Source organism: Pholcus phalangioides, unplaced genomic scaffold (assembly GCF_987345545.1).
Source record: "Pholcus phalangioides strain wild (caught in Gottingen) unplaced genomic scaffold, Ppha-v1.0 ptg000012l_1, whole genome shotgun sequence".
In the NCBI taxonomy this organism is placed as follows: Eukaryota; Metazoa; Arthropoda; class Arachnida; order Araneae; family Pholcidae; genus Pholcus; species Pholcus phalangioides.
The window spans coordinates 18186342-18200589 of record NW_028301605.1 but is presented as its reverse complement, the minus strand read 5'-3'; the positions used below and the strand labels follow the sequence as shown (position 1 = coordinate 18200589).

Here is a 14248-nt window from a genome sequence, read left to right as displayed (position 1 = left end):
TCTTTCTTTTTTTCCTTCTCTTTTCTTTATAAAATTAATTAATTAGTTAATCAATAAAATTGTCATTTTCATCAATTTTTCTTCATATGAAAGTACCTACTTCTTTTTCTTCCTTTTTTTTTGTAAAATTAAACTATTATTGTAATTAACTTTTTCTAGTTTTATTTGGAGTTCTTTCTTTCTCTTTCCCCTCTTTCTAAAATCAATAAATCAGTTAATTAATTAAATTATTATTTTAATTAATATATTTTTTTGGGAAAGTTAAAAAAAATTTTCCTTTCTGTCAAATGCAGGAAAATGCAATTTAAAAAAAAAAAAAATGTGAGAACCTGTGCTGCCATCTATGTGTCAACATGTAAACTATAAATATAGTAATCGCGTTTGTAGTTTGTGTGTTGTTTCCTAGATAGCACTACCAGTTTGAATATTTTCGACTTTTTTTCGGTTACTTCTGACTAAAAACTGCTTAAGGATCTGGCAACTCTGAGCCTAAAAAAAGAATGTGAAAAAAACGGTAGTTAAAACCGTCTGCATCTCACATCACAAACAAACAAAGCGTGAGCACTTGCTAGACATCAGATGTATAACACATTGGAGAATCCGCTCATTGACCCTTCAGAATTCAAATTGAAGGAACGCAAATACAAGAAATACATCTGCATCGTGGTCATAGCTGTCGCTTCGATTTTTCTCACTTACGTTGGGGATCACAAAGACTTATTCGGTAAATATAACACGTGACACTTTGATCCTATTTCGTTCAATAGTTTTTTTCCCCGATTGAATTAATGAAGCCTTATTTATTGGTACTATTAAAGTATAATTACTATAACTCCAATTACTATAAAAGTATTTAATATTGTCTCCAATGTTAGCTGAGTATGATGTTAATGAATATACAAATAAATAATTGCACACTCATTAGTGATCAGATCAAACTGCTTACATTTTTGCAATAAATTTATGAATGTATTTTGGGTATTAAATTTGATAAAGTGTTGTGAGGAGGGCTGTATGAACAGAAATTACACAGCACAGTTTGCGCGCTGTGTAATTTCTACTACGTTCTAGGTTGCTCACTGACATTGTCTCTTGTTCGGTCATTCACATGCCTACAGACTATTTTGGTCACTTACTGACCTGATCTCTTTACTATTTTGGTCACTCACACTCATTGACCTGTTTCCTCATTCTTTAGGTCACTATTTTGGTCATTCAAATGCTTACACATTGTTTTGTTACTCACCGTCCTAGTCCCTTGATCTCTGGGTCACTCCCTTGGTTGCTCACTAACACTTTCCAGGTTGCTCAGTAATACTCTCCAGGTTGCTCAGTAATACTCTCCAGGTTGCTCAGTAATACTCTCCAGGTTGCTCAGTAATACTCTCCAGGTCACTCTGTCACTCACTGACCTGGTCTCTCGCTCTGTAGTATACTCTTCTAGACCAAATGCATTGTTTCACATGTTGCAAGCAGTAGTGTTGGAACTGGGATGCTAGAGCATCTACTATATCCCAGCATGACCCGACCCACGCAGGTAAAGGGTTTGCATCCCAGAAGGGACAGAGCCCAAGTTTTGTCTGATCTGACAGAGCATTTGCATTATTTCATAGCATGAAGCCAAGCACCCTCCATAATTAATTCAGAAGTCAAAATCGCTAATTCAAAACTCAAGTTTCTGCCGTCCCCGATAAGAAGCTCCTTGTCATTACTCACTCAGAGAGCATGGGTGGAGATACGGGGGGGGGGGGTCATTTTTACATTAAATAATTCAAAATCTCTTTCTGAGGAAAAGAAGGGTAACCAAGAAGTGGTTCCGAGGAGGAAAAATATTAGCCTTGTTCAAGTGACAGTTGCTCGTCGGATTCATTTTGATTGTCACCAAAATTTAGCTCGCAGAGTGGCTGTTTTATGAGAGCTCATGCATCCATATTAACTAAAATGTCCATTAGCTGAGTCAGAGAATGTTGAAAAATCTGTCAGCCGAGGCATTCACTAGCCGATCTATCAGTGTGTCATGCCTAGATAAATCCTTCAGAAGTAAACTTGACGCTTATGCATATTTTTGATATAATGTTTAAAAAGTTTTAATTAGAGATGTAAAATTCTCGAGAATATATAATCTTTAGGAGAATATTCTCTGGAAGGACTATTACAGTCGAATCCCGTTTTAACAAATACCATAATAGCGAAAATCTTGTTTTAACTAACACTTTGCTAATCCTTCAAATACGTTTACATAGGAATAATGCTAGGTAACCTGGAATTCCTTTATAACAAAATTTCATTTTAACAAAGTGATTCCTCCGGTATCTTGGAGTTCATTATAATGGGATTTGACTGCATAAATAACTTGAGAATATTCTTATTATTCTTGATGAGAATATTCTCCTGTTATTTATAATGTAGTTATATATAATATCCTTGGGAATATTCTCTGGAAGGACTACTTTTATAAATTACTACTACTAAACCATACACATACCTCATCCATATACCTCTGCAGAACTTCTAACGAATTGGTACATGTTGTGATATATGTGTGTCCGTGTTGTGAACCTATAACGTGAAGCTTGTTTCTGTGTAATGCTTGTCTAGTGCTCCCATCTGCTACGTATTTTTTGACCTATGAGTGAAGTGTAATGTTTGAAGATTTTACGGTTATAGGCCCGTTGCTGTCTGTGGTGAGACTTTGTAATGGGGAGATCGGCTTGCATTTTTGCATTTTATAAATTACTGGGGAATATTATCGAAAATAGAATTATTCTCAAGTTATTAATAATAGTCCTTCAGATTATGCTCCAGTTATAGAAGTCCTTCCAGAGAGTATTCTCAAGAATATATATGTAATAACATGCATTATAATAAATAATCTCTATAAAAATTACTTGGGAATAATTCTTATTATTTTTTCGACAAGAATATTCTCTAGTAATTTATAATAGTAGTTCTTCGAGAGAATATTCTCCGTCCCCATCTTTCTTTCCATCTAGAAGACAGGGAATACTAACGTTTGTAGCCCACAACATTAAAGTTTAAAAAGCAGGGAAAAAAAAAACCAAAATGTCTGAATTGTAGAACTTTCAAAGAAATGAGAGTGATACAGGATTTAAATTTTGGCCTATGTGCATTGAAGAAAGCAACAGTTCTGTCTCTTCTTAGAACGGAGGTGGTTGTATAAGAACAGCTTCCTTTATCGATCGCCTTTGGTTTAATTTCTTGTTTTGAACTTATTTCTAAAAATTTACATAATTTTTAAATAATTTTTTGACGTTTTAATCTCAGGGTTTCTTAATTCTTCGTAACCAAACTTTTAAAACCTCTCGTCATCACCAAGAATATTCTCAAACTAAAAGTTGTCATTATGAGGCGATTATGCCAAAAATTGTTTTGTTTTAAATGTTGCAGGCAATGAAAACTGATTTATATTTCATAATATAAACAAAAAAAAATGTCATTACTTAAAAGAAAGATCGACAATCGATTATTCTCCAATTTCGACATCCAGGAGAATGTAATTCTCGTTCTCTGAGAATATTCTAACCACTCGCATCTCTAAGTTTTACACAGGATTTAAGCTAGATTAAAAAAAAAATTCTTTAGTGAAAATTGGGGGGGGAAAAAATTCTAATGATTGACGGTTGGATGTCTACTCGTTTCGTACCTCCTGTACACGTTTTTGCGAAAGTGGCTACTACTACTTTCGAGTTCTACAATTTTCTTGAAAAATGTGACCGTAGCTTAAACCCTGGTTTTATATGTCGAAGAATTGGAAGTACAACATTTCCAATTCTTCGACAGGCATGCCCTCCTCTTGTTGATGGTCCTTTCTTCTTTTTTGTTTGTTTTAACACTAACTTCATGGCTGGTGGGGCTACCAAAAAAACTAGAACAACTAGAACTTGGTACAATAAATAGTTGGCGTAGAACTATCTACATGAAGGCATCTGATTGGCCTTGTCTACTGTGGGCTTTATTTTTCTTGGTGCATAGGCTTTAAAAAAATCTGTTCCAAGCTTTGAAAAACTTCTTGTTTGCAATCAGTCACTATCGGAGGGGGCAACTGTTTCTTATAACTTCCATCCATTCCTCAGGAATCTTGACATAGGACATTTGTTTAGGATAAACATAAATCTATATTCAATGATACTTCAATACACGAACTAACCTCAAATTCATAAGTAAAAAGCACAAACTATATATCGATAAATCAAAACAAATATGCGTACGCACAGACTCAAATATTGCTTTCTGCACATGCACATATTCGGGACTCTGATCGTTTGTCCTATCTGCTCACTGTGACTAAGATCATTGTTTCCCCTTATGCTGTATCTTTCTTCCTTTATTACAGCGGACCCCAAAGCAGAGCGTGCCAAGATCTGTGACGTACGACGCAGAACAATTAGCGCTACTGCAGAAAAATTTGGAAGAATTTAAGAAAAAGTGCAAAAAAACATTATTACATGTATGGGGATTTTTACCGCAGAACATTTCCAGTCAACTGAGGGCTCGTCGCAGAACAGTGCTAAACATTCTGATTTGGGGACAGTGGACTGAAAGTATTTTTGTCTTTGATGTCTTACATGGCTGAAAGAGATGGTACTCAGCTGTAAAAAACCGTAAAAACATTAATTTTGGTTTTTTTTTGGACAGAAACCATTCCCCCCCCCCTTCCTGACTCTTTGTATGTATTTGGCTATTCATAATAATATCCCTTATTTTTTACAGGTGACGAGCATCATGGACTTCTATATGTATTATGCTCTTCCATCTTGATTTTATCTCTGTCTGTGACGATACGCGAGCTCATATTACTCATCGAGGAAGTGTTCCATACAAATTCAAGATATGAAGGGAAGTTGAAAGATGTTGTTAGCGTGTGCTTCAAGCACACTCCGATAGCATTAGTTGCATTGGTTATTACAGTGGTCTCAGTAAGTCTTTGAATAATTGTTCCTAACGTATCTGTCTGAGAATACAATGGCAATATTGAAAACATGTCTCACAGTGTCTTACATTGCAATCATGACACATACACTACATAGCCAAAAGTTTGCGTCCAATTAAGAGTTTAGACCAGGGCTGGACAAATCCCAGGTGCCAGGTCACCATAGGGACTAAAAAATTTGTATTGGCACCTAAAGGTTTCTTTAGGAAGTTACTAAATTGCGGGCTGAGAGCAGCACAAAATGTTTTGGATTTATAGCAGCATATCTGTGGCAACATGAAATAAGGTCAATGCTCTAAAATAGCCAAAAGAAGCATTATTTTGGACCCTTTTCTCAAGGTAAAAATTTTTGGCATTTACAAAATTTTTTCTGGTGCCTGTATAGATTTTGTTTGCAATTTTTCCAAGCCTGGTTTAGACATATTCTCAAATTTCTAGACACCTGTCTTTAGCTCGCAGCATGGTGCGGTTCCGACGGAAAAACAGGTTTTTGCACGTTTGAATATCGATCATAGCTGCGAGTTTAGACTCAGACTTTATAAATTGTGCACAGACAAAACTGGTCAGTTTCGGGTATGCCTTCTCTCAAACTTCCTCACATGCGTATATGAATTCATTGTTATGGTGAAGATCGATGTGATTTTAAAAAAAAATGAGTCAAATACTGCAAGAAACTAAAAGATCTAATTTTTTTGAACCGATTTCCATGGTATTGAGAGTATTTCCCATAGCTCAGTTGTTTATTGCAGCCATCTGTAGAAACTACAAACAATCTAGCAATTGGCAACTCTGAACATGGTTAAATCTATTTTTTTTATCACTTTTGTCCTGCATCCCTCCCAATAAAATACAAGTTGTCCCCTTCCGAAATATATTTCTGGTTATGGCCCAGTCACATTGTGTATATATCGTATCCATATTCGCATGACTGAAACTGATAGAAAATTATGGTGGGCAATCAGAACTCGTATTCTACAGGAAGCTTTCTATGAAGCAGTGTATGAAACGATTATTGGTTCTGCATGGACTTCTTGGCAAAAATCGCTACTACTCCTCTAGATAACTATCAAACTCAAAATTTTGTACTCATTTGCAAATGTCTTTAGGTGGCGCTTTCAGTCATCCTTTCTGTGAGGAAATGATTCATTCTGATCATCTCTATTATATAAAGTTTCAAACCATTTTGTGTATGTGTGTGATACACAATTTTGGCTCAAAGATATCAACGTTATATTGGAAATTGTTTACGTAAACCCTAACATTTCGTCCCTAGCACGTTTTGTCCCTGGTACATTGTCCCCCGAGACAATTTGCCTGCCCAGACCATATGAGTGAACATATGAATGATAGTATGATGGTCATTCATGTGGTAAATCACTTGGTTGCTCAATTAAGCTCACTCTTTTGGTCATTCATATGGTCACTCACTTGGATATTCAAGCAGTTACTCACTTAAGCATTTATTAGATCACTCTTTCTGTCATTCATACGATCACTTACTCATACAGTCAAGTGCACACTCATACATATGGTCACTCATTTAGTTACTCCCTTAGTCACTTGCTTTGTCATTTATATGATCACTCACTCACAGTCAATTTCCCACACTCACTTTGTCACTCACACAGTCAGTCACTCATGCTTTCAGGACAGGCAAAATGTCAGGTGCTAAAGTTTCTGTGGGAAAACTTACCAAGGGCGAAATTTCCAGGGATGAAATGTCAGGAACAAAATGTTGGAGGTGAAATTTCCAGATTCCATTGGAAATATACTATTTATTGATGAAATTTATGATGATCTGGTGACATTGAATTTGATTATAATTTTTCTTTACTTAGTTCATCTTCGCTGAATCTTTTTGGAAGTTCTACGAGTTGTTTGTGTTTTCCTTACCTGTTGCGGCCATAATAGGCAGTCTGGAAGGGGTAAGTGTCTACCAAATAGTAATCCTTTGTCTATGTGTTTCACCGCTGTGGTGGTCGAGAAGGCATAGTGACAGACTTGCGTCATAAAGAAAACATGTTCGAACCCCCTCCCTGGTACTCCAGTGGTGGTCAGCTAAATTTTTTTTTGTGGTTTTTAACTTTGAGGCGCGAATGCAAGCCGATCTCCTTATCAAAAATGTCTCGCCACAGAGCAACAGGCCTACAGTGTTACAAATATTAAATCATTACTCTTCGCTCACAATTTGAAATATAGATGGCAGCACTGGAAAATCAGGCACAGCACTGGATATGCACTCAGACTGTTAGGTACGCACACTTTGTGTTCCAGACTCTGTCACAAAGCTGCGCTGGAAGATATCTCGGCAGCAGAATAAATCTGGTGGCAGATTCCTTGCAATAACTCATTGTCTATGTCAAGGGTTCTCAAACTTTCCACTGGCCATGCCCCTTTCCCATAGGCACTGGAATCTGGAGGCTGAGGCTATTTGAGGAGCGCCCCCCAATTATTTTGTGGAGGGGCCTTAGAATGAATTATTATTCATTACTATTGGCCCATTCATGAATTATTGGGGACCCCCACCCCATCCACCACCATCTTCATATGGGCATAAGTCCCATATATCGGATGAATGGTGATTTTCAGCTCCTGAATGTTTTCTTCATTGAGGGGCCTCTGCCCTTTCTCAAATTGGTGCTTATCTGTGGCTCCTAATAGCTGTTTAACAAAGAATCCCTTCGAAAAACCTTTGTTGGGAGCGCCATTGACAAATGTTGGAGGCACACCAGAACATACAGTTTGAGAACCCCTTTTCTAAGTAGGTCCCAAAACTCTAAGTAATTATCATTAAGATTTCCAGTTTACAACGGGCTTACAACGGTTTTTTGAAAACCGTTTTATAAGCAGGATTCTCACTGTACTACACTTAAATCTATGTAAATATTTTTGATGTTTCTTAATTGAAATAGTTGCAGGAACTTTGCGTTTTTATTTTTGCTGCGAAGGATGAATGCCAGCTGTCTTTCTAATATGTTTGTTTCACATATAGCTTCAACTACATAGCAATGCGACATTGAACTCCCTACTCAAAGAAAAGCATGTATCGCAGGTATGGGCAGAAGCAGCTTACAAAGCTTATTATAAACCGGTCTTGGAAGGTTTGTTTCTGTGATTGTTCTTATGCTTTCAATTTATTTCCTTGGTTTTCAGTATATGTAACCTTTCTTATTCCAAGCCTTCATTTTGAGCGTCAAATAGGTTTGGTTAAAGCAGGGCCATAACTAGGAATTTTTGCATACTGTATGTGTAATTTTGTGTAAAAATTTAAAATAATGTTTGCCTGGGGCAAACATTATTTTTCCGCCCCTACACCTTTGAAGTTATATATTTTTGTAACAGTGTTCTTTGTTCCCCTCCTAAAATTGCCCCCACAAATTTTGCCACCTAGGGCAGGGGAACTCTAGTTATGGCCCTGGGTTGAAGTATTCCAAATAACCGTTTTTTAATGTAGTAGCGAATTTGAGACCTTCATTTATTTCCTTTTTTTTCAGGATATCATCACAGAGCTGAAGAATTTGAACATTTGCATTCTGTGGAGCTTGCTGTGAAAAAGCTGGTTATAATTGTTCCATTGAGCTGCAATGTCAGTGGGATATTTAGTGATCATCATCCTGATATCGAATATGTTGACGATTTTCCTCAGATAGTTACAGATCAAGGTGCGAATATGAACAGGAAATACAAAAACCCAGTTTACAAAGTAACTCCCAACCAAGGAGAGGTAGGATATTAGATGATTCAGAATAAATACTATTATTAAAATTATATTCTGTGTATATTTATGATATGCTCAGAAAGCGACCTTAACCTCTCTTAACGGACACTCCCTCAGATGCATCACCCCTCTTTTATGACCAAATAATAATTTCCCCTTGTACAATAAAAGTATGTACAGTCGAATCCCATTATAATGGACTCCAAGAGATCGGAGAAATCACTTCATTATAACAAAATGTTTTTATAAAGGAATTCCATGTTTTTTTGCATTATTTCTGTGTAAACTTATCTGGAGGATTATATGAAAGTGTTTGTTAAAACAAGATTTTCGCTATAATGGTATTTGTTTAAACGGGATTTGACTGTATTTCAAACCCCTGATTAATGGCCACCACTCTTCTACAGACGATTTTTTTGTTTCGTCAATATCCTCAAAAGAGAGGTCCTACTGTAACATGCTCAATTTGGTCTAAAAAGTATGTTGAAATCAGAATATTGATTATATCAGTGGTTTTCAATCTTTTTTGTTATTGCCGTTTTTTTGTATCTTCTAAAATTTCTATGTGTCTTCCTTCAGCTTCTAAAATTTGTATGTACTTTACCCAAGTTTACAAAATCTGTAGACACTTTCTCTGTTCTCCCAAAATTCATACAAACTTTCTTTTTGACCATCCAAAATTTGTGTGCATCTCCCTTGCATTTCTAAAATCTGTACAAATCTCCTTTTGAGTTTCTGAATTCTGTGCACAACTTCCTCGAGTTTCTAAAATCTGTATGTTCTTTATTTAAGCTTACATAATCTGTGTGCACATTCTGTGAGCTTCCAAAATCTGTACACACATCATCCTTGAGTTTCCGTAATCTGTACACATCTTCCATAAGTTTCTAAAATCTATATGTACCTTACAAAATCTGTGTGCATCTTCCTTGAACATTCAAAATTTATAGTTGTCTTCCACAGGTTTTTTTAATCTGTATGTATTTTCCCTAAGCTTATAAAATCTGTAGAGACCATCCTTGAGCTTCCAAAATCTATATGACACGTTTCTCAAATTTCTAAAATCTGTGTGTACTTTCTTTAAGCTCATAAAATCTGTGTGCACCTTTCGTCAGCTTCCTAAATCTGTACACATCTTCTTTGAGCTTCTAAAATCTGTACACGTCTTCCTCAAATTTCTAAAATCTGTATGTGTACTTTCTCTAAGTTCATAGGAGGTGCTTTTGCAGAATTTAGAAAGCCAGAGAAAAATCACATGCAGTCAAACCCTGATATAATGTCACAATTTGTCTCAGATTTCTGGCACTACAATGAATTTGACGTTCTTTGAATCACAAATTAATATGTGTAGTTTATTTTTATAGAAGGTTTGTTCATAGAAAAATTTTGGAACTAAGTGGGATTGGCACTGAATCGAGATGCTACTATGTGGTTTGACTGTACTTTCTCCAAAATATGTTTTTGTCTTCCTTGGGCTTCCAAAATTTCTATGTGCCATCCTTTAGCCTCTAAAATCTATATCTACTTTCCCTAAGCATTTTGTAAATGTTTTTGTTGACCATACAAAATTGATATGTACCTGCCCCATGCTCTACTTTACTTAGTGAATTAAAGTGAAAAAAAAAAAGTTAAATGAGCCAGCTTATTTGTCGAAAAACTGCATAAAACAGCCAACCATCACTGCATAGTTGCTAGGACAAAATCTTGGACTATTGTTTCTAGAAATCCATAATTAAGCAGCTGCAACCGTGATTTACTCATATATGAAAGCGTGGTGTTTTCTATATGTTGCTTGTAGTTCAAAAGCTATAAGTCCTCCCATTGCAGTACAGTGATGAATTATTCATCACAGTACTGCAATGCGAAGACATACAAGTGAGTAATCAAAGGTTAGATCAATATTGGGAATCTATATTTGATCTGAAAAACTTGGATGGAACTGCAAAGTTTGAAATTTTTTGCCTGTGCTCATCAAACCCTTATTATCTATTATGTCTTGTGCATGGAAATGCAGACTGTTGTGGGGGAGGGGGGGGGGACTCCATTGTAAACAAACATTTCCTGCAGCATATATGAATGGCATTAGGTAAAGCATTTTGTAAAGCATTCTCAAAGTGCCAAAGATATATCTATGCCAGTCTTCTGAAAGCTGTTCGCAGCTCACATCGGAAGTACCAAGACAGACTTCAGTGCCAAAAAAACTTTTTATAAGAAAGCTCCACAACAAGATGAGAATGAGAGAGCAAAAGCAGAAGAAAGGGAGCACGAAATTCAGTTGTCATCACAAAAAACTGCTGAACACTGCAGAAAAAATTATAGAAGTGGGGATAAAGAGAAAAAAAGTTTTGCAGACATCAAAAGTGGGAGAGTTCTTCTGAAAAAACATTGAAAGCAAATGTGCGTAGTGGTCTTGAGAAATTAGAGGAAAATAGAAACAAAAAATTCAAAAGTTCAAGTATGTCATGAGTTTTTTTATTTATGTTCATTTGTTTTTGATTTGAAAATTTATACTTACTATGAGTATTTCTGTACTATGAATTATTTATTTTTGGTTTTATGAATTTCCCGCAGCCATTCTACTTGTCGATGGAACAACCATCCTCCTTACTCGCCATATGCAAGTTGAAAAACCAGGTTGCCGAAGATATCCTGATATACCTGAGAGATTCGTTCATATTGAAACTCCGGAATTACTTCGAAGGTCACCCGGGTGTAATTTTAGTTTACGATGGTATGTTTCTGCTTCGAATATCCTTTCATATTCATAATGAATGCTAATTTGTGTTTCATGCATGGTGTAAAAAGCAATTACTTATAAATTCATAACACTCTGCATTTTACCTTGATGTTTTCAAAACTTTGCTTCCGATTAGAATGGCCGTTTTTGATCACATGTACAGAAGATTCGATAATCTGGCCGTGTGTTGATCCAGCATTTTTAGGCAGTTTTTCAATGAGCATAGAAGAGGGAAACATGTCGCTGTATTTCTATGCACAGAAATTTATATTAAGGATTTTTCAACTGACTTCCCAGTGATCTGCCGATTTTAATAATTATCAATATATTATTAAATTTCTCAATTGAGAACTGCTGGTCTCATCTTTGCTGCCCATAGGTTGAGAGAGGTGCTGTTTTGAGTGGGTTCTTCCCATTAAATGAGTATTTATTGTGTATCTGTTGTAATGAAGATCAGATATAGGGAATGTTTTTCACATTCCCGTACAATTTTGTTATATCCGGGCTCAATTGTTTCTCCCTATTTATGAGTTGAAATCTAAAAAAAAACACGATTAGCAGACTAATTTTTTACTCATTAAATTGTCTGTGGTAAGATTTCAATCATGTGAAGATATAGAGTGAAATAATGTATGTTTTTGAATTACCATATTGCTCTTTTGTTGCAGATACAAGTCCGAGAGACCAGATACCTCTCGCTGAATTCCTCCAGAAGGAAGTTCGGAGATTAAGAAAACAAATTCCTATCAATTACGACTCAACGACTGTGTGAAAATGCAAATTATTGTTAATGTGAGGACAGTTTCAAAGTTTTCCCGACTAAATGGTGCAAATTACAGCGGGAAACCAAGAAAAAGACTTTTGAAATGATAATTTTTTTTTATTTTTTTTTCTAGATTTGAATCACAAAAGCGATCATTGTCTGAGTTATAATTGTCCCATTCTCATTTATACAGGAATTATCATTTAATTTATTATTTAATTGATTTATGACTGGTGGAAGACCATTCATAGGTGCTGAAACCTAGAGAATTTTATGTCTGTTGTCTGTGGCCTGAAGCATTAAGAACGATTTGACCGTGGAAATATGCTCTGTAATGGTTATGATATTTCTGTTCTGAATCAAAGTAGAGCATGCTTATCATGTAATCTTATGAAATTAATTGTACTGCCCAGAAAAGCCTTTCATTGAAATATCATGCTTATACCCATAATTTTCAATCTCATGATTGTTGTTTTTTTCATCTTTAGCCCTGTTGATTGAATTGCAGAACTTGAAAAAGTGTCCTTCACACACAAAATGGTAAATTAAATATTTCACAGATCATACTTGAATGGTGTTCTAGCAATATTTAGACAACTGCAAGCTCAAAGTTACCTTACAAGAAATGTGATATTCTGGTGTTTGTCTCGCTTTTTGTATTGTGAATTTTTGTTTTCTTCTGTTCGAAATTTGTAACTTTCTAATGTGATTTATTGCACGCTCACAAATGCTTCACTTGTAGAAAGAAACTTCGCAATACTTTGGTGTTATCTTATCATGATAGCTCCATGGTAAACTGTGATCACCTGCAATCCAGACAACTAAAGAATTTTTTTTTTTTCCAGTTTGAATTGATTGTCAATTTGAATATTTGGTGATGTGTTATTTTATGCCAGTTAACCTACCATTACAGGCAGCAGGGCCGTCTTAAGAGCATCATGGGCCCCCAGGCCAACTGATTTTTCTGAGGCCCTACCAGGCAAGTTTTCGAAAATCTCAACCAGATCCCATTTTTGTGGGGCCTTTTCTCTTGAGGCCCCGGGCCGTGCCCATGCCTTAAGACGGCACTAGCATTGGAGTCAGGAATCTTGTGGATTCTCAAACACCTACAGTATTTTGTAGCATGCTGCTGAACTGCAGCAGAATTTATTCAGAAATCTTTTTACATAATGCTCAATTGAAAACCCACAGATCTAAAACATTTTGACATCCTTGGTTACATATCGTTCCCCCCATGCTGGGAGCATGAATGTGCAATTTTTCCCTTCTTTTTATCAGCTGGTTGGATACCTTATTTTGCTATCTAAGTTTAGCCTGAAATGTGAATGTATATCCCTATTGAAACACATGTTACAAAACATTTTAGGAAAATAACTTCCATAGAGTAACATGGATAGAGTAAACATTCAAACATCATTTCCCATGTTTTTTTTTTTTTTTTTTCACGAACATAGCACACATTCATGCTTCTAGCATGAGGGGGTATGATATTTGTGTGTGTGCAGCTCATAATCTTGATCTATTCTTGTTGGGTCATTTAATACTGTTCCATCCACGAACAGTGCTGTTGTAGATGAGCGCACAATGATGGTGCTTATTATAGAGAATAAGATATATGTGTGTGGAATGTGCCTTCATCATGCTTATACTTTATACTACTTTATTTGTTATTGAGTAGTTTCTGATATTTCAAAATCTTCATTCTTTCTTCCTGTAAATATTTTCATAAGCATGCCGTATAGCTGGGCAACCTCCTAGTCTAGAATGTTCAAAATACTGTATTTTTTCATATAATCAATATTTCAGGCCATGATACAGGCTGTGTTTGACATTGATGTTTTTCTTTAACAGAATTTTCCATGTGAAAATACTTTTGTATTTTGTTATACAGTGTATTTATAATTTTTATTTTTGAAATATATTGTTATATTCTTTCATACATACTGTTTTTTAGATTTTCCTTTATGTTTTTCATACACTGACTCTAGAGTTTGAAGGTGTCATGCCTTGGCAGATAGTAAATATGCCTCAGGATTCACTCCTGCTTGATGAAGATCTGAATTGAATGTAACAATAATA

At 35.6% G+C, this 14248-nt stretch overlaps 1 protein-coding gene across 1 annotated transcript; it reads left to right on the top strand.

The window, feature by feature from the left end:
• Nucleotides 1-520: 520 nt before the first annotated feature.
• LOC149079819 (stimulator of interferon genes protein-like) lies at nucleotides 521-14107 on the top strand. The gene is made up of 7 exons (XM_089240316.1): nucleotides 521-724; nucleotides 4732-4937; nucleotides 6790-6876; nucleotides 7944-8052; nucleotides 8446-8675; nucleotides 11241-11400; nucleotides 12075-14107. Exons 1-7 carry the CDS (start codon nucleotides 580-582, stop codon nucleotides 12176-12178), a joined length of 1041 nt encoding a protein of 346 aa, XP_089096442.1. The 5' UTR covers nucleotides 521-579; the 3' UTR covers nucleotides 12179-14107.
• Nucleotides 14108-14248: the final 141 nt, after the last annotated feature.